Source organism: Lynx rufus, unplaced genomic scaffold (genome assembly GCF_022079265.1).
Source record: "Lynx rufus isolate CCGP_SWC_20201006 ecotype Redwood Valley unplaced genomic scaffold, mLynRuf1.p SCAF_3, whole genome shotgun sequence".
Taxonomy (NCBI): Eukaryota; Metazoa; Chordata; class Mammalia; order Carnivora; family Felidae; genus Lynx; species Lynx rufus.
Window position 1 is genome coordinate 85929598 of NW_025814845.1, and position 27452 is coordinate 85957049.

At 33.5% G+C, this 27452-nt stretch overlaps 1 protein-coding gene across 3 annotated transcripts in view; it reads right to left on the reverse strand.

Annotated features, from left to right (window-relative positions):
- TBCK (TBC1 domain containing kinase) overlaps window positions 1–27452 on the reverse strand; it is a 218959-nt gene that overhangs the window by 101011 nt on the left and 90496 nt on the right. For all 3 annotated transcript variants that reach the window (XM_047090612.1, XM_047090614.1, XM_047090613.1), the window contains exons 13-20: window positions 22647–22696; window positions 22321–22450; window positions 21294–21392; window positions 19610–19672; window positions 18736–18862; window positions 17503–17553; window positions 16100–16183; window positions 6305–6390 (exon numbers count right to left, since the gene is read on the reverse strand). In XM_047090612.1, the coding sequence (XP_046946568.1) occupies window positions 6305–6390; window positions 16100–16183; window positions 17503–17553; window positions 18736–18862; window positions 19610–19672; window positions 21294–21392; window positions 22321–22450; window positions 22647–22696 (690 nt within the window). The remainder of the gene's footprint in view (window positions 1–6304; window positions 6391–16099; window positions 16184–17502; window positions 17554–18735; window positions 18863–19609; window positions 19673–21293; window positions 21393–22320; window positions 22451–22646; window positions 22697–27452) is intronic.

Sequence of the window (27452 nt, forward strand, 5' to 3'; positions counted from 1 at the left end):
TAAATGACCAACACATGATATTACAAAATCACGCGTGGGTAAAAAGAGCCACTCAAAGTGCAAGATAGACTGATTGATTTGAACGGAACAGAGTATGCAAAGTTCATTGGTATGGTTTTAGATTGTATATTGCAACTAAGCTTTAAGAAACCACCATGGTCCAAAAAGGCCCTTTGCCAACTACGTGTCTGTGTAAGTCCAAATTTTCTTCATACCCTTCAACCAAAACAATTATTCACAACAGATTGATTTCAAAAGCAGATATGGGACTATAGCTTTCTTCTATTATGTAGAAACTGCAAAAATATAAAATAATACCACTCCATTATTTTTTGGGAAAAAATTATTTTTCAGAAAAATATGCTATTGGGCTTAACATGTAGTAGTTTTGCTGTCATTTTTAAATAAATTAATACATAAACATATATTTTTTAAATGTTAATTTATTTTTGAGAGAGCATGAGTGAGCAGGGGAGGGGCAGAGACAGGGAGTCAGAGGATCCGAGGTAGACTCTGTGCTGACAGCAGAGAGCCCAATGCGGGGCTCAAACTCATTAACCCTGAGATCATGATCTGAGCTGAAGTCAGATGCTTAACAGACTGAGCCACCCGGGCACCCTAATACATAAATATTTTTTAAATGTCTTTAAATATTTATATATGTAACCAACATAGATAAAAACTCTTTAATATCTTTGTTCCTTAAAGAGGTCTCAAGACCAGCAAGTTTAAAAACCAGTGTATTAATACTACACCTCCTTTCACTTGTCTTTCAACGAGTATAAGGATACATTACAATGGGAACAGAGTTGGGGGAGATTCAAGTGAGGATTTACTAAATAGAGAAGCTTGCTGGATATTTAACTTGTGTGTATGTGTTCTTAGCAAGAAGGCACCAAAATATAACTTTATCATTGCCTGTGAAATTAATAAGTCTTTGATTTCTAAGATGTGGGCCATTTCTGAAAGGTAGTTAAGCTCTATTGGGAGAAAGATAGCTCAATAAGCCATTGTATTCAGCCTTAATGAATCCAAGGTCAGTAGAATAGGGCTAAAACTAATATTGTGGACATTACAGCACTAGCCAGACAAAAGGACACAGGCTAGCATTTTGCAGATGGACTAGAGCAGGTCAGTGGGGACTCTTGTTACAGGAAATTCTAAATAAGGTGCACTTCCCTAATTTATCCTGTAACCACATCTTGATAAAATCTAAAAAGCTCATTACCAGCAGTCTCTGCTTTAGATTAGAATTTAAATTTCTTTCTGTAACACTAACAATATGGAGACCCGGAATAAGTGAACAGACAAAACAAATAAACAAATAAATAAATATTTCTAACAATCCTTTTACACTTTCTGTTAGTATAAACTCAGTTGGATATAAATTTTGAAAAGGAAGGAGAAAATCAGTAGCTGTATAAGCATACATTAAGACTGTATAAGCAGTTAAATGACAATGGTTTGGCCAGCATACTTGCTTATCACCGAATTTGTTAGCTTTATCTTTAGCAGTGACAGTAGGTTCAAAAGGCACATATAGGACTGAGATACAGCCCTTATCATTTCTACTAATGGCCACCTGACAACTTTTCATAATTTGCAAGCTGAATGCTATTCATAGTGTTTCAGAAAAATAGTTTCCTTAAGAACGAAGAAACATACTTTCCTGTTCTCATTTCAAAGGCCTGGTATATTTTCAGAAGCAGAAACATACACCAAGAAAAAATGATAAAAATCACCCTACCCCGATTTTGCCAAATACACATTACTTACCCTATTTATATGTAAATCACGTAACCACCACGACGTACATAATCTAAGCATCACATCAGTGCACACTATTCCTAACTATTCAAGCTCCAGCAGTGCTCAATATTCAGAGTTCTGTGACCCACAGCAAATGGCAAGAAGCCAGAAATCACAATCTTTTCTGCAATGGGAGCCTGCATTTCAATGACAGAAGATTAATGAGGGCTTCTTTTGATAGGATTAGTTATTGAGCGGGCAACTCAGTTTGGGATATTATTACAAAAGTGCCCACCCTTGCCCTTGATGAACTTCACCTCTATTATTAGAGGTGCAGAAAGTCACCAAAGCAATTATTTTAAAGGTGGAAAACCGAAGACAGTAAGTCAAGGGAAAAAAAAAAAAAACAAAAAACAAAAATGCTGTACAAACTAATGAAAAATAACTAAAAATTAGTTTGTTAATAGAACTCTATCATTTAATAAAGAAAAATGTTAGAAAAATTCTCCATTTCAATCACACACCTTCCACCAGTCTTCACTGTCAACAATCTCTACATTAAAAATATCAAATCTGTTTTCAAAATTAAATTTAAAAACAGTCTTAACATTTTGGTATTATCTACAGACTTGAGAAACAGGCCAACAAAATATAACAAAACAAAGAACAAGATAAGAGATCAAAAAACAATCATCTGTTAACATCTTAACTTTGTTAAATACCTTTCATTTTGCTTATTCTCTGAGACAAGAAAATAGTTGCAGAAAAGCAAATTTTCTCCAGGTTAAGCTATATTCTCTTTCCCTCATTTCTCTTTGTTTACCCCAGGATTCCCAATAGTGAAAGAACCATGCTTTGGAGGGTGTTTGGAAATATATGCAGAGTCATTTTTCAGAAATACATGCAAGCATTTAATTGTCACCATGATTAGGGGATTACTACAGGCAATCAGTGGCTGGGGGCCAGTGAGGCTCAGCATTTGCCAGGTACTAGATATTCTCATCATACAAGAAACTGTCCCTCATCCCACATGACTTATGAATATCTCCTAAGGTTAATCACAGTACATGTATAAATCCATATTACTTCATTAAAATACTAGTATTAAGGAGTTTTTATAAGAAATTACACAAAAATGCCCCACTAAGATGGGGTCATAATAAATAAAGAGGGAAGCATAAATCAAAGATATCATATATAAATTATTGAATTATTGAATAATTAACTCACCTCATGTAGCAGTGCATTTAACAAACACCAATGTACTCTCCACTCAGAGTTAAGATACTATTTAACAGATAATAACACTTTGTGACAACTGCTTTGGAAAGTATTAAAATAAAAAAAAATACATTATCAGTAGAATGGAAAGCTACTTTGTACCACCATTCCTCAATTCTAATTTTCTCTTTTTTAAATATTATGTTTTATACTTTCTGTAACTTCTGTAAAAATTCCTTCCTAGCTGTAAATAATAAATATGACACTCCATATTTAGGTCTTTTAGTCAATCTAGAACTTATTTTTAAAAATTTTTTTTTTCAACGTTTATTTATTTTTGGGACAGAGAGAGACAGAGCATGAACGGGGGAGGGGCAGAGAGAGAGGGAGACACAGAATCGGAAGCAGGCTCCAGGCTCTGAGCCATCAGCCCAGAGCCTGACGCGGGGCTCGAACTCACGGACCGCGAGATCGTGACCTGGCTGAAGTCGGACGCTTAACCGACTGCGCCACCCAGGCGCCCCTAGAACTTATTTTTACATATGGTGTGAGGTCAGCTTTGATTCCCACCTTCCCTCCATATAGTTACCAACTGTATCAGGTCCATTTATTCAATAATCCATTCTTTTCTAATTGATTTATAGAGGCATCTCTGTCAAAATCTATTTATGGGTGGGTCTGTTTTGTGTTTTTTGTTTTAGTAGTTTATATTAATATCACTGCATTAGTATTCTTTTGGTTAATATGTGCCTGACTTATGTTTTTTATCTCCTTTTTTGACCAATAGCCATAAATTTTTATCTCTTATAAATAGCATATAGAAGGATGTTTTAAAATATCTGAACAATTCCTTTATTAGGCAATCTAATTAATTTATATTCTTTCTATGGTCTTTCTATTTTTTACAGGATTGGTTGACTTTTCTTTGCCTCCCCCCCAAATTGGTTTGAAGTTATACATTCTTTTTCTATTCTCTTAGTGATTATCATTAAAATTTTAATATGCATTCTCTACTTCTGCATTTCTTGTGAGTGGAAACACTGGCTGTCCTTTGTACTGGATTATATTTTCCAAGGCTGTTTTCATACAAACATATTAGAAAATGTATGTATGGTTAGAAAACCAACACAAATATGCTAATGCTCCTGCTGCTTGCTGTGCTATGAGTAACAATGTCCCTTGTCTCTGACCCAGGAGTCTTGAGTTTCTTGCCACCACCCATGAAATGTACCAGGCTCAGTTATTAGCTTTTACATAAAGTGAAATCATATCCCAGATCTGAAAAGATCACTGACTTAATATATAACGAGTATATTTATTTTCCTCTCCTATAAGGCAAAAACATTATAATACTGTTAAGCTGAGTTCTCACCTGCTCTTATCTTTGATATTATTGTTGGCTAACATTTTATTCCCATTTGGCTATTTGCCTTTCCTAAATTGACTTTATGTATAAATATTAAATAGTCATTGTTTAATTACATTTATAAACTAGTGAGGATTAGATGAGTAGTTTAAATAGGATGGAACGGTGCTTGGCACACAGCAAGTACATAATATATGTTCGCATTATTACGTTTTAACAATGTTTTTTGCTCACCTTCCTCAGACCATACTCATTTAAAGTTCAATTTTCCTAATTAAAGCAAATATAAATTATATATTCTTTTTTGTGAGTCCTTTCTTAATACTGTCTATATTTATAGTATGTCTAAAACTTTAATCAGGCTTTCTTTGTAATTCCATACATATTTTTCTGCAGAAATATTTTTTGTCAATCTACAACACTGCCTGAACCAATGTCATTTTCTGCTTACTACTGAGCACAATTAGGTGCTTTCAAGAGAGGTCTTTGAAAATAATTATCCCTTCTTTTAGTCTGTGTCTTAACCATTAGTATTTTTTCCCTCAAATATTACCAACTCAGCAGTCAGCTCTTCTATAATTTCTTCATCTCCAGCCATAATATTTAATGTAGTTTTGTCTTATATCTCCCAAACGTGAAACAAGAAAGGTGGGGTTATATAAAATGAACACTTAATATGATACTATGTATACTGGTTCATTTTTTATAAGGTCTTTTATCTCCATATAATTATAGGGCTTGTCCTTATTTTGTCTGTTTTATAATTTGTATATGTTCTTTCTTGGAGGGCTCATTGAATAAACCATACACTCAAATAAAAGGTATTATTACTCCAGAAACCTAGAAGCAAATGACACCGTAAATGTTAAGAATGGCTGCCATAGGCCTGATCACATCACAGAGTTATATATAGCACAATACAAAGAGCAATGAACTAGGAGTAAGTATATCTATGTTTTAGTCTCTATTCTCCCAATGGAAGATAAACCAGACTAGGGGCAGAGGCTTGTCAAATGATGTAAGGTAAAATTTTAGTTCTGTGACTAATTAGTTTTGTTATCTTCTCAAACACTGTATTTCTTATCAACTAAATGCTGAAATTATCTGCTTCATTTGCCTTGCAGGTTTGTTTTGAGAATCAAATGAAATAATGTTTACGAAAATATTTTTAAACTTCAAAGCACTCTGCAAGAATTCATACCATAAGTATTATTGTTAACACTTTAAATACATTAGTTGAATGTGCCAATATAAACATTTTTCACCTCTAATCTTAACATCAATATACTGGTCCCTGAATATAAGCCTCAAGGGGAAATGCATGATCAGGAAACAAAGAAAGTTAAGATGGAATAAAGAGATCTCTATCTCAGAAGTTTTTTGTTTTTTTTTTTTTGAGGTTTATAAAAACCTATGATACTATACTCCAAAAGACTATTTAAAGAGGTTTGATTCCATGTCCCACACCACAGATGAGTAATAGGTTAAGCTACACCATGGCTAAACTTTAAGAGTCAATTCTGACTTCTGGGTTGACATGGACTATTAAGAAGCTAATGAAGTAAGCCAAAATCTGGCAAAGCTTCTTAGGTTAATATATGAAGAAAAACACAGAAGCAGCTACTTAAAAACTCACTGAAGTTCAAATTTCCTACTTCTTCAAAAGCAGCCTGAATATCATAAAATCCAAGTGAAAACCCTTACGGCAGTTTAATACAACACTCACACTAAAGGATTTTTCAAAAAAACTTGATAGTGCCAAAAAAAATAAGATACTTTCCCTTTACTTAAAGTGAGAATATGGAAGGTAATCACCGAAACTTTACAACAGAAGGCTGCAATTAGTAGCAGTACTTAGTTTAGACATAAGGACTTCTTACGACAACACAACTTTAAAAACAGTACTCTTTTGTGCTAATTTCTGCTTTATTTTTTACCTCATGTTCTATTAATGTACCAAGTACTTACATCTGGAATAAATCCAATCTCATTGAGATGATTGCTCAGCTCTGGATCATGGAAAGCAATCATCTGAGAGAACACAGTCAGATACTCTGAAATGACAATATAAAACAATCATCATTTTTACACAATACTTCAGACACTAAATTCATATAAATTACAGCTTTATTTACATTTTGAATGATATTTAAATTCTCTAGGAAGAAAATATACTTTAATAGGTAATTTTCTGTTTTATTACTTTAATCACTTCCTGCTAATTATTAAACATACCAAAAAGCTATGGCACAACTTATTTTCTGCCTTCTAAACTATCAGTTCATTTCTTGAATCATAGATTATACATGTCTTCCTATTAAATTCAACATACATTTTTCTCTAGCAATATTAAATCTGTCTTGATTTATTGTATATTCACGAAGTGGAAGAGATACTTAAATAAGGACCAACACTTAAAAAACATTTTTTTTATTTTAGAGGGAGAGAGAGAGAGCATAAGTGGGGTAGAGGGGCAGAGGGAGAGAGAGAGAGAGCATGAGTGTGGTAGAGAGGTAGGGGGAGACAGGGAGAATATCAAGGAGGCTCTACACTCAGTGCAGAGTCTGACATGGGACTCCATCCCATGATCCTGGAATCATGACCTGAGCTGAAATCAGGACTCAGATGCTCAACCCACTGAGTCACCAAGGTGCCCCAAGAACAACACTTTATAAGCAATCACGAGTACAATAATTATGCTTCAAATCTGTTTATATATACAGATATAGGCATTTGTTCCAGTTCTAAATTATTTCCATCTAAGGCTCCCTATTTGCCATATTTAGGAATAAGAATTAACAAATGTTAATCAGAAAATAGGCACACAGGGGGCACCTGGGTGGCTCAGCAGGTTAACCTTCAGACTCTTCATTTTGGTTCAGGTCATGATCTTGTGGTTCATGGGAAACAGCCCCACATCAGGCTCAGCAATGACAGTGTAGAGCCTGCTTGGGATTCTCTCCCTCTGTGCCCCTCCCCCACTCTCTCTCTCAAAATAAATAAATAAATAAACATAAAAAAACCAGGCACACAGTAGGCAATTAAAAATACATGGGGCGCCTGGGTGGCGCAGTCGGTTAAGCGTCCGACTTCAGCCAGGTCACGATCTCGCGGTCTATGAGTTCGAGCCCCGCGTCAGGCTCTGGGCTGATGGCTCGGAGCCTGGAGCCTGTTTCCGATTCTGTCTCCCTTTCTCTCTGCCCTTCCCCCGTTCATGCTCTGTCTCTCTCTGTCCCAAAATAAATAAAAAACATTGGGAAAAAAAAATAAATAAAAAAAAATAAAAATACTGTTGTTGATTTTAATCCTATTGTAATTCAGAAAGTCCAGTTGAAATATAAAGAATATTTCCTTATTTTTTCCATTATTTCAGCAAATTACTATTTTGTCAATTTACTTACTATGTTCTAACCTAAACAGGATTCTGGCAACGATCAACTCAAGGGCAAGTAAACCATATTTTTGCTAAGTAAAAACACAAAATTAACACATATTTTAAGGAGTTCAACTTCTTTCTTCCCCCCTTTTTGAGATTAAAATGACAATAACTCTATAAAATGAGTAGAATGCTGCCTTACTTAAATCTAATGGTTACTGTGAAGATAAATGGTAATAAAAGACTGAATATGAATTATTTTTTCCAGTTAATAACAGAGGGCTGGGGAGATTTCATGACCTAATTAGGACTTTTCTCTAGTTTATGACATAGCCAGGTTCAGAATTTAGGTTTTCAGATACCTCGTGGTATGTTTTTTTCTGCTGTGCCAAAAAGGAGCATATTTCAAAAGAGCACAAAATGTGAGTTGTAGGAATATTGGAGAATGTGGTAAGAAAAATTTCAGACTATCTGTATCTTTCTGAAGGAAGATAGACATTCACTACTTCCTAGGGATTCCCCTGGAAATGATATGGAAGATGCTGAGGAATTCAGTATGATGCTGGAATGAGGCGTTCGTAATGAGCACACCCAGTGCTCATCCCAACAAGTGCCCTCCTTAATGCCCATCACCCATTTTCCCTCTCCCCCGCTCCCCCCGTCCACCCTCAGATATCATATGTTTTCACTCATATGTGCATCTTGAGAAACTTAACAGAAGACCATGGGGGAAGGGAAGGAGAAAACAGTAGTTCCTTTAAAAAAAACAAGAAGTATATAAAATTGCATTTTAAAACTCTGGTAAATTAATTATCAAAACTGTTTTCCTTTATCAAATAAAGGTCAATACTTGAACCACTAATACTACTATTTTTGAGCACTCCACTATTCAAATCTACACTGTGGGGTACCTGGGTGACTCAGTCAGTTAAGCATCTGACTCTTGATTTCAGCTCAGGTCATGATATCATGTTTTGTGAGTCTGAGTCACTAATTGAGCTCTGCACTAAAAGCATGGAGTTTGCTTGGGATTCTCTCCTTCTCCCTCTCTCTCTCTCTGCCCCTCCCCCACGCATGCTTTCTCTCTCAAAATAAATAAGTAAACATTAAGAACAAAAACCCAGGGGTGCCTGGGTGGCTCAGTCGGTTAAGCGTCCGACTTCAGCCCAGGTCATGATCTCACGTCCGTGAGTTCAAGCCCCGCGTCAGCTTCTGTGCTGACAGTGCAGAGCCTGGAGCCTGTTTCAGATTCTGTGTCTCCCTCTCTGTCTCTGACCCTCCCGCATTCATGCTCTGTCTCTCTCTGTCTCAAAAATAAATAAACGTTAAAAAAAAAAAGAACAAAAACCCAAAAAAACAAAAAACAAATCTACATGTCATTAGGTGTCTATAAACATGGCTGTTATATGGTGTCACATGATGAAATAAAGTACTTCCCATAACTTAAAAAAAATGACAATAACTCAATGAAAGTTTCCTCTTAACTTCAACTCCTTCCTTCCATAAAGTAGCAGATCTATTTTTCAAACCCATTATTGGGTGAAAATAACCTATAAAAATAATGTCTGATTTTTTTTAGTTCTTAAAGTACCTTATTTTTAATATTTCAAGAAATATTACTAAATTCTTGATAATCTGTTAGTATAAGTAGCCTTCCCCTCTTTTCCTCAATTAAAACTTTGCTTCTGCTGGGTATTATATGTAACTGATGAATCATTAAATTCTACTCCTGAAACTAATATTACACTATATAAATAAAAATTTGAAAAAAAAACCCAAAAAAACCCTGCTTCTAATGACCAATTCTAATGAATTTTATAATTATTTACCTATAATCAATGATACATATTTTACAAAGAGGAGCATCAAGAAGGGCCACAAAGAAAAGATGAGGCAGTGCTATATTCAATACCATGATAAAGCCAAATTTCAGATCTAATTTGAACTTCTACCCATGGCTTCTAGGTAAAGAATAGGTATTTGATTAATACTTTTCTTGATTTCATGTTTATTCTATACCAATAGCATTCATTCTATCTACACACTGTCTCATCTTTTCCTCTAAGAACAAGAAAGGCATAATTCACATGAGCTTCAAGAGTTACAGATTAAAGTGAAAACTCAGGTCAGACCCCAATACCCCAGGGAACTTCCAGGTTTAACTTTAAATTTTTTTTTCTACTTCTAATTAGCAATAGTATGTTTACAGTCTTAGTTTACCCAGAAGCTAGAAGTATGCAATACCAATAATCATAAGCATTCAACAATATGTTCATGAAAGCATACAGCTATTAACTTTTAAAAAGCACATTTCATTAAAGAAATTTTTTAATGTTTATTTTTGAGAGAGAGAGATGGAATATGAGTGGGGGAGGGGCAGAGAGAGAGAGAATCTGAAGCAGGCTTCAGGCTCCCAGCTGTCAGCATAGAGCCCGACACAGGGCTTGAACCTATGAACTGTGAGATCATGACCTGAGCCAAAGTCAGATGCTTAATCGACCGAGCCACCCAGATGCCCCAAGCACATTTCATTTTAAACCAGAAAAACTGTGCCTCAAGAAATTCTCCATAGATATGCTCGAGTTTATTAAACATCATTCTTATCTGAACCTGATAAAAGATAATTATTATGTGGTATTACATGGTTAATTAAGGATCAGCTGAAGAAACCTAATCCATCATGAAAACATATTCCTTGCATTCTGCCAAATACCAATAGCTGGATTTATGATATGTGTTACAACTGCATATATATGTATAAAATACAAATATATATGTATTTTTTATAAAATACATACAAATAAATATGTATACATGTTCATATATTATTATGTACTTGTATTATCTCATATAGAAACAGAAGTCATAAGGTTGGCACAAACTGGTTGCTCGGGACAAGCTTTGGAACGAGATATACTATGGTTTGTTACATTTAGAAAAATTTCTTTAAAGGTGGGATATGATAGAACTGATGAAGTCAGCACTATGTGATATTTCAAGTAATTTAAAAAATACACTTAAGGGGCGCTTGGGTGGCTCAGTCGGTTGGGCGTCCGACTGCGGCTCAGGTCATGATCTCACAATTTGTGGGTTCGAGCCCTGTGTCGGGCTCTGTGCTGACAGCTCAGAGCCTGGAGCCTGCTTCGGATTCTATGTCTCCTTCTCTCTCTGTACCTCCCCCACCTGTGCTCTGTCTCTCTTTGTCTCTCAAAAAAAAAAAAAAATGCACTTAAAAGTTCCCGAGTAAGTTAAAAAAAATCTGAAGTGCATATGTCCTTTGATTTAGAAATCAACCTCAGAGAATTTAAGGGTAGTACAGAAAAACAGACCAGTAGTCAAAATAAAACAAAGAATTTCAAGAATATTACTGCTGACTCTTATAATGTTCATAAACATTCTAACTGTGATTTCTAATAATGAAGATATACATCTAGAGCCATAATATAACCCCCCTAAATAGTGTTTCCTAACTAATAGGTGATGTATGTAAGGGTAAATGTTATTCTTTAACATGAAAATCAAAATATTTACACAAATTCCCCTTAAACTTCAAGTGAAGATTCATGTTGCACTCCTGCCCCAAATCATGTCTAATAAAATTTTTTTTTGTGTTTTAATGAAACTTTATACCTTTTATTTTTTGCAATGACATATTAAATAAAATTCTTTTCCCTTTTAATCCCTCCAAATTAAAAATTCTTATACCTCTCCTTTAAAACAGCTTAATTTATTACATACTTTTAAATGACAGTGTAAGGATTTCATATGACAGTATCATATTTTTGTGCAGCTGTTTATAAATAAGTCATGTTTGTTTTCAAAAACAATTTCATAAAATGGATACAGGATGAAATTTCAGAAAGTTTCCACACATGGATATCCTTATTTTTTTCCTTTCTGACTAGTCTTTCTTCTTTCATTCTCTTAGCCAGGGTAAGGAAAGAAGAAGGATGATAGGGGATAGATTTAAAGCAAAAGATTTCCTCTGCTCACCTATCAAAAACGACATTCTCAGTTCTGTAACTATTTGTTATTTTCACTGCTCGTTTTACCTTGAAGATGGTTAAGTATAGATAAATTTGCAAAGAGTCATAAAACTCTTGTCAACTAAAATGTGCCCAAATGAATTTATTTGGTGACATTCTGACTCACAGCACTCAAAAGAAGTCAAAGTTATTTCACTGCCAATGAACCCAAATTAGATGATCTCCCATTACAAAGTTTGCTACTTGTAAAATTTGGCTTACTGCGTAAAGTCACAAGAACAAGTATCAACCTTTATGTGTATAAAGGAAGAGGTGGGTTAAAAAAAAGAGAAAGATAATTTTTAGGGCTACATTTGTCAGCTATTTTTTGCATACGTACCCTGCTCTGCTAAATCTACAAACAAACTCACTTAATGGTTTTCATATTTCTAGTAAAGGTAGAATATTTTCAGTCTCAGAAAAAAAAATGTCTTTAGTCACATGATGCAAGACACTCTTGAAAATGGCAAGGCTGTATACTCAATGTATTTTCTACTATCTCCCGATATCCTATCATTAAAGCCATCCACGACAAAGATGTACATTCAACCCAAAATAAGAAATGCACCATTTTCCTAAATGCATAACACTTATACTGTAGTTACATATAAGGAGATTTATATACTGTAGTTACATATAAGGAGATTTATATTTATATTTATATTATAACGGTCTCCTGTTTTTAGACCGTAACAGACTTTAGTCTATCTTCCTTCCTCCTTCTCTCCCCCAAAACTTATTGAATGTCTATGTGCAGTGTGACCATACATCGAAGTTTACGTGGGAGAGTCCCAGTTGCTGCCTTAGGCTCAGTGTCTGGTGCAGTTTAGTGTACCTTTTAACTATGAAAAATATGCAATTTAGTTATATAGCCACTGTGGCTATGTGTTGCACTACAGTAAATGTTAGACATTACAGAGAAGAAGATAACATCCTTTCCCCCAAAGGATTTAGAAACATCTTACAGGTAAACAGAATACTGGGGAAATTTTCACCCAGTTTTATTTCCTAAGTTTATATGGCATTTCTGTATTCCTTTCCCTTTCTGATGTGTAGGAACCACATCTTCCAACTGGTCCAAGTATGAATATGCCTTAGTTTTATAAACAGTACAAGAATGTTTAACATCGTGGCAAAATTCCAATGGCTGTTTTGGTGAACAACACAGAGCAGGATAACTTCAAAGAACAGTTTAAAAGTTTATAGGCCAGTTTTCTGGGTTATTCCCTTCTTAAATGCAAAATGACATTAAAGTATAGTTAGGTTTTCCACAAAGGATGAGTTCCCATTCTTAATGATTAAATGGCTGCCTCTCTCCACTGGACTCAAGCTGCCTTTTTTTTTCTCTTCAATAGCCTAAATTATGTCTTTCCAGTGAGTTATAAGCCTGTTTTCCAATATCTCTGAAACTCAAACCAATCTATCCATTTCAGATCCCTCCACCTTTTTCAATCCAACTGGTACTCTAAGGTTCTGAATCTAAGAGAAATTTTAGTAATCTTTAGTTAGAGGTCCAACCCTGAGTTGTTTAACCAGTATTTTATTTTTAAAATGTCTAGAGGTAACACGTTATAGGGCACATCATATGGTATACAATTAAGGAAAACAGGATGTTTTCTAAATAACTTTTCTCTCTTCTTTAAGAGACAAAACATTTTAGACTGTGATGAGTATGTAAATACTATATTTTATTAGAAATTTTTAAATAAAAATATTTCAAGTTCTATTAGTATATAATTATAGAAACAAATATTTTTTCCAAATAACATTTAAAGTTGCTATTGAATATAGAAACTTCTGGTTTCTGTAGAGGCAATAAAATGACTAAATGAATATGCAATTCTACAATTAGCTATTGAATTGATTGGCTTTATATGATCTAAGGCTTTTCCAAAACTTGTGGGGAAAAAAGTGTTTATGTGTTACTTATGCCAATCAAACATCAATGTTAATTTGAAGTTTAAAGCTTAAAATACCATCTAACAAAAGGAGAGGAGAGGACAAACCAAGAAGGAAAACACTAAAATGAGAGCTGAATATTTCTAATTCCAAGCCTAAAATAAACATTTGGAAGAAAAATAAAGCATTGTTCTTCCATAAAATTTAGTAACCAATAACCAGTATACTGTTTCAGCTCCTTCTTTAGCTCTCTTTTGGAATTCAGGCATCAAATTTGACTACTCACTGTTTTTTCAACCCATTTTGGAACTTTTTACTGCAGTTCTCGTACATGTTCTCTGTCTTAGAATATCTTTCTCCCGGGCTGCCTAGGTGGCTCAGTTAAGCATCCAACTTTGGCTCAGGTCATGATCTCTCGGCTTGTGGGTTCAAGCCCCGCGTCAGCTCTATGCTGACAGCTCAGAGCCTGGAGCCTGCTTCAGATTCTGTGTGTGCCTCTCTCTGCCTCTCCCCCACTCACGCTCACATGCTCCCTCTCCCTCCTTCCCTCCCTCCCTCCTTCCCTCCTTCTCTCTCTCTTTCTCAAAAAAAAAAAGTATTAAAAAAATTAAAGAATATCTATATCCCTTTTCACCAAGCAAGCTTCTACTCAGATTTCAAATTCATAAATAAATATCCCTCTTTAATGAAACCTTTCTAGACATGCTATCTCTTCTTTTTGCCACTAAAAAGAAGACAGTTTAAAAAAATAAACATACCATAAAATAACCTCCCCAACTTCATCCTCTGTGCTAATATAGTAGTATGTACATTTATTTCATTGACTTATAAGTAGTTATTTTCACATTTATTTCCTATATTGGGCTCTGAAATCCCTTGGAAAATGACTGAATGTTACTAACTCTAAGAACTTCTATTCCTCTAGTAGTGCCTGGCAGAGTCAGTGCAGAACAATTAATTATTGGAACACTAAATTAATTGAGACTGCTTCTTTCTTATGTAACATATGTGGTCAATACAAAAAATGAACAAATAAACACCTTGACTGTTGTTTCCTGGGAAAATATACATGAAACATTTACATAATATTAAAGAACATTTATCATAGCTTTGAAAAGCTTTAAAATTAGTTACCAATTCAAGATTTCAAACACAAATTTATAGAAATTATAACAGAAAATTAACACTTACAAAAATAAACCTTAAATAATTGTATAGTCTTTTCATTACATTATTAAATGTTAAAATACATTACTGATTAATCTAACAAACTAAGGATATTTGGGGGCCTTTCTGACTAGTTCCTCCAAATTCATGTTGTGTACACTATGGTTTCTCTTTATCTTTATATATGAAACAAGATCTTATTTATTTGTATAATAAGCCTTTTTAGAGTGTATTAAAGAAGTCTACAGTCAAAGTATAAAAACACATCTTTTTCAAGCTGGAAATTCATTACCAATATAAAACACATCCATTAATCTGTATTATGAAATAGTTGCTAGAAAAATGAAACTTTTTAGAGTTAAATCATTTCTGTATTTTGAAACATTTCTGTATTTCTGTATTTTGTATACAGAACCAAAAGAAAACCCAATGTAATAGAAGCTTTCTAATATGGTCCTCTGAGAGCTAGCCAATGCATTTGATAAGTTCTGTTTTAACTGCTTTTTTGATGATTCTCCAAATACCTTTATCTTTCTTAAAGTACAGGCATCTAGCTATGCACTATGCTTTAATAGAAGCCTGATATATTTGGAAAAGTATTATTTCCAGGCCCTTCTATATGAGAGACCAATTAATATTATGGGTTCATGTTAGTTTAAAAAAAAATAACAGCATTATTTCTTACTTATACTTAATTGAAGATTAAGAAATCACGTTTTGTGATATACAAATACTCACCTAAATATTTTCTACCTTTAATCTTTTCAGTTTGTTTTGGTCACAATTTGACAAATTATTTGCATTGTATAGCGTCTGAAATCTCTTAGCATAATTCAAGGTGTTATTAAATCCACTCATTTTGGTATTGCTGGAATCTTAAAGAGTATACTGACAATTCTATAATAAATATCACTGATAAAGGTAATAAGGAAACTATAGATAAGTATGGAACACATCTCAATTAATAAAAGATACACTCTTACAATACATAACTTCATTAATTCTCAGAAGTTGACATTACATGACTCTTGAAGTTATATGGCTTTACTAACTAATCTAAAAGCAAAAAGCACCTTCCTTTCTATAAAACATACTTGTCTTTGGTTACAGTAGTCACTAGAACAATATTGTAATTCTTTATGAATTTGGTAGAAAGACTAAACCTAATGGTCTCTTAATGGGTTTTAGTGATAGATTATCATATTTTATTGGGTCACATTCATAAATTTAATTGAGTATTGATCCTTTGACGTAAGTATTTTCTCTGTAAAAAAACAAGGAAAGACATTTGCTTACCTTGTATTACATGCGAGTTGTCTTTCAAGAAAAAGTTATACAGGTATTTGGGAATAAAAGCAGACATACATGCATAAGCCAAGGCTAAGAAAGAATAGGCAAAGATATATGGTAAATTAGTTAATGAGGTAAATGATGAGCAGTTACTTAGCACATAATCCTTGAATCTACTACTAAACAAGAGTCATGTTAACAATTGATGGAAACACAAAATTAAGGGTGGGGGAAACCCTCTATCCTTTAAAAATAAAGAAAACATTTTGGACAACAAAAGATAACCACCCTACTAAATTTCAATTTCAAACTAGTGTGGCAATCATCCCACAATAATAAAAACTTTTATTACTTAGAACTTTATAATTTAAAAAAATTCTAAAAATGATCATTATTAATGAGCTATACCAACTTTAAGATCCTTTATTTTTCTGGATACAAACGAAAGAGTCTGAGAACTTTGGATTTAGGAACTCTAGTCATAAATTATTCTTTCAAAGACAGATCTCTTATTCTAGGATCGATGCATGTGATACTAGACTTTGCTTAACTAAACATAGCAAAATCTCTGGTCTAGATTAATGAATATTGATTTCGAAGAGCAGTGTACTTTAAAAATTATTTTAATAGTGAAATTTTAGTTTTCTGGGATTGTGCTATCTCTATTCCTGAAATCTTTATAAATTCTCATATGAAATAGAATTTGAGAAGATGGAGATTCTGAGATTGAGACTTCTAGAGATTCATATTCTATAGGGTAATGGTCTCTGTATGTGATATCGTTGGGGATTAGAATCAATTAAATTTAACATATATTTTTTGAGAATCCTACTATAAAAGAGGCATTATAAGAGGGGGGCAGGAAATTAAAAAAAAAAACCTACCATTTAAAAAAGCTGCGAACCAAAGAAAGGGTTACTGTATTACTGTATAAATTACTAAAATACAAAACTTACACAAGATAAATTTTCAGAAATACAAAGTACTGTATGGGTTCAAGAGGAAGGATAAGTCTTCATCAAGGAATGACTGAAACGATCAGCTTTGGAGATACAAGAGCACTACTGATTTCTTTACAAACTGTTTAGAAAGTATATATAGACTAAAGCTAATTTCCAAAGAAGTCAAGTTTTTCTCCAAAGTTTCATTAAGTGGTCACCAAAGAAGATGAATTCATAATCAGATTCTCCCTAAATTTCTAGTCACTGCCTGGTCACAACTAAAACTCTAGTAATAAATTAATCCTTTACATCCTCTAAAGTGAGTCTAGCAGATTATGTCAGAAATTTACAGTATCTACCAGGTAAAGAGAGCAAGAACCTTATAACAAAGACAAAAACCTTTCCTGTATGAATAAAATATTTTAGAATAATACGTATAATGATTGTTTAAATGATAAATAGGCTTACCTTCATTATTAAAATTTAAATATAGGAATGGAGCACAAAGCGAATCAAGACCTGATAGGAAGGGGTTGGGGGAAAGAATTCAATAAACATAAATCAGTATAAGTGCATATGTACATACCTTATTCAGCTCCCTGAATTACTGCTATGTAGATTAAGCATTATAAGTATTATCCATCCAGAAACAGATTACATCATGGGGTACTGTGAGGAGTAACTGATAATGACTGGTACATAGTAAACGCCCAATACAAATCAGCTATTATTACAATATTATTAGTTAGAGAGAGACACACAGTGATAGAAAAATGTAAAATTGATAGGAGGTTTAGAATACAGTCCCATTTCTGACCCTGTGTGATCTTGGCAATCACTTAATATCTCCAAACATATTTCCTTATCTTGAAGATGGAGATTTGTCCTACAAGTTTCTCTGGGATGATGAAAAGAATTCTTTTAAAAATTGTGAAGTAAAATACAAACATATTACATATTTCTTTTATTGATAATACTACTGTTCATATGTTGTCATGCTGAAGGAAGGTACATAAGTCTATAATTGTTAGGAAGATCTGGAACTCTAAAATGGACAGGGCTAGGAAAAATAATAGCTTCATTTTAAGTTCAGTCAGAAATTGAGATATAAAATATAAAAACTACTGTTCATAACAACTTAAAAAATAGAACTGGGAAGGAAGAATGGGTGTCTGATTCATGAATTTATCAATGACTACAAAAATAATAATGAGAAAAGCTAAAAATCAAGGATATGGAATATTAAGGTTATTTAAAACAGGAGAGATAAATTAAATGAGCAGTTTAGGATGACATCCTGTTCCCTAATATCTAATAACCATGATAACCAAAGTTGTAAATCATTAAATGCCAAGAATATCAACTAGCTCCAAATTATTTATAGTATCATATTATTTCATGATTTGTATAAGCATTAAGAAAAGTATCCCCAGAGATCCCAATAGCACAAAATATTGTTCCTACTCTCCTAATCAACATTATGGCAAATTGTTTCATTAAATATCTTGCATTTAAATAATATCTAGTAGGCATTTAGACAAAGTTTAACAAAAAATTCTCTCAAAAAATAGATCATAGCTTCAGTATCAACTTTCTTCAAAGCCAAGGATACTTTGATATTTTAATTTTTTAAATTGTCAGTTATTCAACATGCTCCTAATACTTCAAAAAGAGTCTTAATAATTGGGAGAAAAAAGTTACCTTGCCAATACACAAGATCAGGATGAGACACGACCCAGGCTTTTAACACACGCCTAAATTTTGCATGACCTTCTGGTGATGACAGCAGTTCATCGTACTGATGACAACGAGGAATATCCACTTCAATCTAAAATAGCAAAAACAATAAGGTGGAATTGTAATAAAGTGATCTGCAATAAACCCAAGATAACAAAAAGGAAGACTGCATCTTGAATTTCAAAACAGACCACCTACATAATCCTGGTTTCTGAAGTTTTTAAATTTTATATTAGTCTTCTGGAAACACCAAAACAGTTGTGTTTATACTTAAACAAAAAAGCAGATCATTTCTATTGAAAAGGTATGTATTAATATAGTTTTCAAAAAACCTTCCTTTATAAGCTGGTCTAAATAAAGGGCAATTTCTTCAGATAAAAGAGTAAAATTATTGGGGCCCCTAGGTGGCTCAGTCAGTTAAGCATCTGACTCTTGATTTTGGCTCAGGTCATGATCCCAGGGTCATGGGTTTGAGACCTGAATCGGCCTCTGCACTGAGCATGAAACCTGCTTAAGATTCTCTCTCTCTCTCTCTCTCTCTCTCTCACTCTCACTCTTTCTGTTCCTCTGCCTCTTTCCCCTGCTTGTGCTTTCTCTCTCTAAAACTTAAAAAAAAAACTATAAATAAATAAATAACAATTATTAGGAAAAGTTACTTAAACTCCTTTAAGGAAGTTCTAACTCAATAAATTATAATTAGTAAGAACTATGCTTACTCTACCACCATATGCATATAGTGGCTGCTGATTATTCCTACTCAAGAAAATTCCTCCTGTCTTCTAAAAGTTAAAGATTTGGCAGAATTATCTTAGGTTGTTTAAGAAAATCTAAATCATACTTGTCTATCTGTAGGAATTGGAGTGTCTTTATCAATTGCATCGTATTTGGCATGGATAGCCCCCTGCAAAAAATAAGAGAAGATATATTAATTAATCATATCCTTAATAAATTATTAACTTAGGCAAAATATAGTTTTTATAAACATCTATCTTTGAAAACACACCCAATTATAGATATGCACATTCAAACCCAAAGCATCATTTTAGAAAAATTCTCTACATCTGTGACATTCTGTGATGAACGTCCATGATAATATGCCATTTTGCTTAGGCAGACATTTGAATTATACACACAAGATGACAAATATGTTGAGTCACTCAGCTAATGAGTATGCTTAGCTGTTCTTCCAGTCTCCACAACACAGCACAGCACAGCCTTAATGCTCTATTCATTGTTATCTCAAACATAGTAAGTTTCATGAAGAAATTAAAAAGAAAAAAAGGGGGGGGTAGTCATCCCTTGAGAAATTTTCCTGTTAAAGTTGAAAATAAAAGCAAAAATAAAATAAAACTGTTTGAAGGAGTTCAGCACTAGGAGGAAAAGATTTGGGATAAAGAATGAAATACCATGTGGAATCCCTAATGGAATCATTAAGGGATTAAAGAGATCATTTGCATTTTCCATTTATACCACTACAGAAGGAATAATTGAATAAACCACTTTAAATTTTGGTCATGTTCTACACAACCAAATATAGAACGACTCTTCTTAATTCTCTGGTTTACTATAATGGTAGAAAAGAGCTAGGAATTTGGGGTTCAAACTCTGATATTATAGGATATGTCAACATCTCTGGCACATCTATTTTATGAGATATTTGGACAACCTGACCTTGGAAGTCATCTTGAACTTTAGCATTATATGGTTCTACAGTTCAAATTATTATCATATGGTATGGAACAATAGGTATTCTCATAAAACAACCAACTAAACTCAAAGATATTTATAGACTTTCACCAAAAAAAATCAGGAATGAAGAAAATAATTCTTTCAGTGGAGAGTTAAAAGGCTTAAATATACTTGGGAGAACTCACACACCAAAAAATAGGTGATGAATATCCATAAGATATCTTTAACAGAATCTAGGAAAGCAGGATGACAAAGAAATTGACAGGAAATGAAAAAATTTGGCAATGATTTGGCCCATTATCAAGACTACTGTCAACAAAGTCTCTATTAGTACCACAAGTCACCCTAATAATGTGACACCTCTCTTTTTCTCACTGCCACAGATAAGGTATTATAGAAGACAAAGTAGCTATTTCTCTTGGCAGCATGTACTAAAAGGCACTAAATTATATTAATGATTTTTGACAAGGTTCAAATTGGAGTGGAAGATTTCTCCCATCTTAGAACCACCTATAAATAGGCAATCCTATTTGTAAATGAACATATTCAAAAGGACAATATAACTGATATATATTTTAAATATTCTGATTTGACCTCTATTAAATGAAATATTAAATAGCATAAATCTAACAAGACTTCAATCATATTTTTCTATTCTATCTAGTCTATTCTTTTCCTCTATTCCTTTCACTAAAAATTGTCAAATAATCTTAACACTCAAATTTTACTATGTAATTTTTTAACAACATGGAAAATAGTTATTCAGAAAGCACTTTCCTTCTTCCTTCTTTCTTAATATTATTAATCAACCTCTAACCTCTTTTCTTTCTTACCTCAACTCCCAGAAGAGCAGCCCAGGTTAAACCTCTCATAAGAGGAGGAATGTCAACTCGTGCTTCCTTCCAGATTTGATTTTTTTTATATGGATAAGCCTATAGATAAAAAAAGATATGAAAAAAATCTCAAGTAGCCAAGTGCCATCTTTTAATCTAAGCAATGACAGAGTTAAAAGTGACCTGAAATAAATTTCCAAGTATCTGAAATTATTTTGCCTGGTATTAATAATACATATAAGTTAGTAATGGAATAGTTCCCTATCCTCTGTAGACCTTATATAATACAGTCAAAGAGAGGAGCTGAATCTCCTGTTTTTAATCATTCCTCTCTGTTTTGTGCTCTGGAAGAATTATGAATGACTCTTATGGAGAATAATATTACCAGTCTTATATGGGTTAAATAACACATAAGGCATTTTGTAAAATATCAAGTGATACAGAAAGTATTCAATAAATAAAAGTTATTATTAAGGTTACTTCTATAAGCTTACATATAAATTTGTCTTTATAAATTTGTGCTTTAGGAGGCATTTCTAGAAGAGAATTAATAGGACACAGGGTATGGATGTTGTTGAGGCTCTTAATACATAATTTAAAATAGATTTATAGAATGTTTCAACCAACTTAACACTCCAAAAGAATGAGAGTTCCAATCTCAATATACATTTGCTCACTTTGATAATTCAATATGAAAAATCCTCATTCCTGGTGAGGATACATATTTTGAATAGACTTATTGACTAGTTGTATTTCTATTATGTTTTTTTACCCATTTCTCTGTTCGTTCTTTAAATAGCAAGGATAATAATTAATCTTTTGTCTATGGTTTTGCATAGATGCCTTCATTTTGTTTTACTTTTTAATTTTATTTACTATGAACATGAGTCATTTTTAGTATTAAAGTTAAGCATATAAGATAGGTCATAAAAATTAGTGTTCTCATGACCTTGAGATTCCCTAAGAATTATTAATGAAATAAAAAATAAAGATTGTATATGGGCTCTTTACACTTTTGAATCCCTACCTTTAGCAGCCTGTCAAAGAGAATGATTCTGTTTAGTTGGTACTCTGTGTCCCTCTCTCTGATGATTAAAGGGAGAGTGGCAGCTGCAGACAACTCATTATTGCTGTTTGAATGAGGTAAATTAGACTGGCTATAAAAGAGAAACAAAAGCAGAAAAACTGACCAAAGTTATAAAATTAAAAAAAACAAAACACCACATTTTTGTACTCTATTTAGGAAATAATTTTCAAAGAAAATGTGCAAGCTTCTTATCAATTTAATATAAACAGAAAAGAAAAATAATGGTAAAAGAATATATATATATATATATATATATATATACTCACTCATCTTCAAGTAGTGGGTAAAATGCTTCTCCACCAACATCTTTTAATCTCTGAATTTAAAGAGAAAATATTTATGATATTTAAGATCTGAGACAGAAACACTATTCTTTATTTTTAAAAAATATGTAAAAGTTAGATATTTATGAAATACCAAAAAACTATAAAACAATCTAAAATTCATTCCTATCATAAACATGCAACTATACCAAGCCTCTAGTGAGTTTAGCTGTGAAGAATATTCTTCGTTTTTGATTTTTTACCTTGGGAATTTCTTATAAGTGTTAGACACTGATTATGACAGTTTTCCAAACACAATGCAGAATTACTAACATTAGTATAAAACTGAATAAATGGAGACATTTTTAAATCATATGAATATTATGTAAAAAAAAGGTACCTTTTAACACATACCCCTTAATTTAAAACTGAAGTCAGATTTATTTTTGCTTTGACATTGACACAAACTAAGACAAAAGGTGCTAATAAAAAGGATTCAAAAGAATTTCTTACATCATACTTTGAATGTGCATGATTCAAATAGCTGGTAAATCAACTGGCAAAATTCAATTTTCTTATTTTTTTCACAAACTTATTATAATAACTGTTATTCCAAATAATAATATTGCCAGGATTATAGATATTCTTTAAAAACATAAGAAGGCAGGCAGTAGTAAAGTAAAATCTTAGACACATCCTAAGTAGGGTGATTAAAGTTAATGCTGTCTTGCCTGCTGCTCTGTTCTTCAGTCCAATGTCCAACTTGAGGGCCGAGTACCTGTTCCTGTGGGGACTGACACAGAAGTTCAAGCTCTGTGTGTAGGCAGCATTGATCTTCCATTGATTAGAGTTATTGTGCACTCACCCATGTGAGTTATTCTCAGAATTTTTTAAAGCCAAAGAAAAATCTTTTACCCACAACTAAGAACCTGGCAAACAAGGAATTTATGCCTGGCTTTTCTCTCAGTTCTGATGTGCCATAGATTTTATCCCATTTTGCCTCTAAATTTTAGGTATCTCTTTCATGGATTTTGATACTAAGTAGAAGAATAAGATTTTCCCAAATTTGGCTGCATTATTAATATGCACATTATTTTAAAGTTTGGATTATACTGTCCTAAAAATCATAGATTTTAAGTGTCTCTTCTGCTTTTTTTGGTACCAAAAATTTGTACTTAAGAGAAAAATACAGAAAAGTCTAAGGTAAAAATTGTTATTTGGTCTCCATATTATTTTAAAAATCAGAAACATAAATAACTTTTTTTGTAACACTATTTTATTTGGAGTGAACCCTTTACAGTATCCCTAAACTGTGAACAGTGGGAAATGGAAGTATCAAAGAAACACATCAGAGATGTGACAAAAACCTTTACATTTTTTTTATTGTCTTTATACAATCAGTGCATATTTAAGTAAAACAATTTACTATTAGGCAAACATTTTTGCATATGCTGTCTTCTTTTTTTTTAAATTTTAATGTTTATTTATTTACTTTTGATAGAGCACAAGTGGGGAAGGACAGAGACAGAAAGAGAGACACCGAATCCGAAGCAGGCTCCAGCTCTGAGATGTCAGTGCAGAGCCTGACGTGGGGCTCAGACTCACAAACGGAGAGATCATGACCTGAGCTGAAGTCAGACAGGTGCCCCTATGCTGTCTTCTCTTTATCTTTCTGTGCCTTTATCTTGTCTGACTTTCAGCAATTCTGCCTGGATGACTTTATCTTCTGGTGCTGTCTCCTGAGCTTTCTTAAGTTCAGCCACATTTGCCATGCTCAATAAACCTTCCTGGTTAAGCTTGTAAGAGAAATTTTCATCCTCCACCTGTCCCATCAATATTTTCTCCACCTGTCCCATTTTGTTTTGAGAAGTCTCTACCCTGAATCATAAATTTCTTAATAATTCGATGAAAAGGGCATCCTTGAAATGGAGAGGTTTCCAGTGGTGAGTCCAATGCCTTTTTCTCCTCTACACAATGCACAAAAATTTTCTACAGTTTTGGGTACAACATCTGCAAACAATTCTAAGACAATTCAACCAACTCACTGCCCTCCAATGTCCACGTCAAAGAAGACTCAGGGGTTGCTGGGGGTTGGAGGGCTTAGTTTTGGGGGATGGGTGTGACATTTTGAATTGCATATACACTTGGGAGAGAACTCAGAGAACCTCGTGGACACCTGGAAGCTCAACCCAAAAGTAGCTTTCTCTCTCTCCCTCTCTCTCTCATTTTTATTAATAATTACAGAAAAAAAGTATTTTAAATTTCAAAAGTGGAAATATAAGGCAATTGAGAAAGTAAAATTGAAATCTTTTATTCATTTAACTTATGTTTACATAGTTTGGGTTATATTTAAATCTTTTTAAAAACTTCTTTTAATGTTTATTTATTTTTTGAGAGAGAGACAGCGCATGAGCCAGGGAGGGGCAGAGAGCGAGGGAGACATAGAATCTGAAGCAGGCTTCAGGCTCGGAGCTGTCAGCACAGAGCCTGATGTGGGGCTTGAACTCACAAACTGTGAGATCATGATCTGAGTCGAAGTCAGACTGAGCCATCCAGGTGCCCCTACTTTGGGTTATATTTAAATTAAAGAAACAATATATACAATGGAATATTACTCAACCATTAAAAAGAATGAAATCTCGCCATTTGCAATGCCTGGATGCAGCTAGAGTGCATTATGCTTAGTGAAATAAGTCCATCAGAGAAAGACAAATACCATATGATTTCATTCATATGTAGAATTTAAGAAACAAAGCAGAAGAACATGTGGGAAGGGGAAAAAAAAGAAAGAGAGAAGCAAACCATAAGAGACTTTTAATGACCCCCAAACAGGGTTGGTAGAGTGAGGTGGGTGGGGAGATGGGCTAGATGGGTGATGGGCATTAAGGAAGCACTTGTGATGACGATCACTGGGCGTTATATGTAAGTGATAAATCATGAAATTCTACTCTTGAAACCAGTATTACAGTATATGTTAACAAACTAGAATTTAAATAAAAACCTTAAAAAAATAAACAAATTAAGAGTAAAATCAAGTCAGTTGAAAACATACATTTGGATGTAGTTTATTGTTTGTTGCTTTGTACTGCTATTTACTTAACCCACTCTATACATTCTTCTTTAAAGAAATGATAAGTTTAGTGTATCAAGTAGTAGTAATTATATATTTAAATTTTCTATTCCTTGCATCACGGAAAATAAGAGATTCTAATTCTCTCCTACTATATAATTTCTAAAATACTAAATGACAGGAAAAGCCTAAAAATGTAAGAAAAATGCAGTGATAGACCCAAAGCTGGGCTTAGAGAGAAAAATTATAAGCTATCAATAAAGTGTATTGATAATTGTGGCCTGGGGTTTTAGAGCACAATGGGACAAAGACTTGGGCACCTGATTAACAGGGAGCCAGACTAGAGGAGACCCTGCTATATTCAAGTAAAGAAAAAACTGTGGTCATTGGGTATATCCAACTTTAGCCATCTCCAGTCATTAACGTGGGGAAGAATACCCAATTCTAACTCCCTTTAGCCATCTTGTCTCTCCTAATAGGGTAAGGAAGGAAGCTGAGAAGTGTATGCGAAGGTCATGGCCAGAGACACAGGTTCACTAAAAAGCTGAGACCTAATCATAGGATTATAGAACTCTTTCCCTTCCCTTCCCTTCTTTACTTCCATGTCAATAGAGCTCCTATGTAAAAGGGAATTCCAGCTGAAAGAAAAGGCCTCAGACCCCATTTTAAAAAGTCTCTAGGGAAACCCAAAGACACCAAGTGGAACAAGAACAAGGGTAGCTGAGGAAATTTTAGATTCTGACAAAAAAGCTACACAAATAATAAACAGCTAGATAAACATGACATCTTGAGCTAATGCCTATATACCACAGTTTCTTTTACTGGAAAATTATGTCAAGGTTTCAACAAAAAATTGCAGGGCATGCTAAAATGTGAAAAAGACACTCTGAAGAAATAAAGCAAGCTTCAGAACCAGCTTCAGCTATGGCAGAGAGTTTGGAATTATCAGGCCAGAAATTTAAAATAACTATGATTAATATGCTAAGGGCTCTATGGAAAAAAGTGGACAACATGTAAGAACAGGTGGGTAATATAAGCATAGAGGTAAAAGTTCTAATAAAGAATCAAAAGATGTAACCTAGGTGTTATAGAAACATCAGAAGAAGGAGAAAGAAAGAAACAGAAGAAATATTTGAAATAATAATGACAGAAGTTTTCAAAATTAAAGACATCAAATAACAAAGATCCAGGAAACTTAGAACATCAAGCAGGATAAATACCAAAAGAAAATCTACACCTAGGAATATCATATAAAGGACACCATCAAAAGGTAAAGGAAGAGCCACAGATTTGAAGATATATGCACTACATATAGCCAACAAAAACTCCATATTTGGAATATATATTTCAAAGTCCTCAAATCAATAAGAAATCACTCAGTAAAAAAATTGACAAAAGATATGAACTAGTAATGTAGTACAGAAGAGGTAAGCAGGATGCTAAGAAATATGAAGAGACTCATAAGTGCATTAAAATCAGGGAATTAAAATTAGTATTATAGAAATTTACTATTCTACACCTTTTAGAACAACAATTTTTAAAAAATGTTTGTTTACTTTGAGAGAGGTGTGTGTATGTGGTGGGGGAGGGTGGGACAGAGAGGGAATCCCAAGCAGGCTCTGTCTCTGTCAGTGCAGAGACCGATATGGGGCTCAATCTCATGAACTGTGAGATCATGACCTGAGCTGAAATCAAATTTCATATGCTTAACCAACTGAGCCACCCAGGCACGCCTAGAG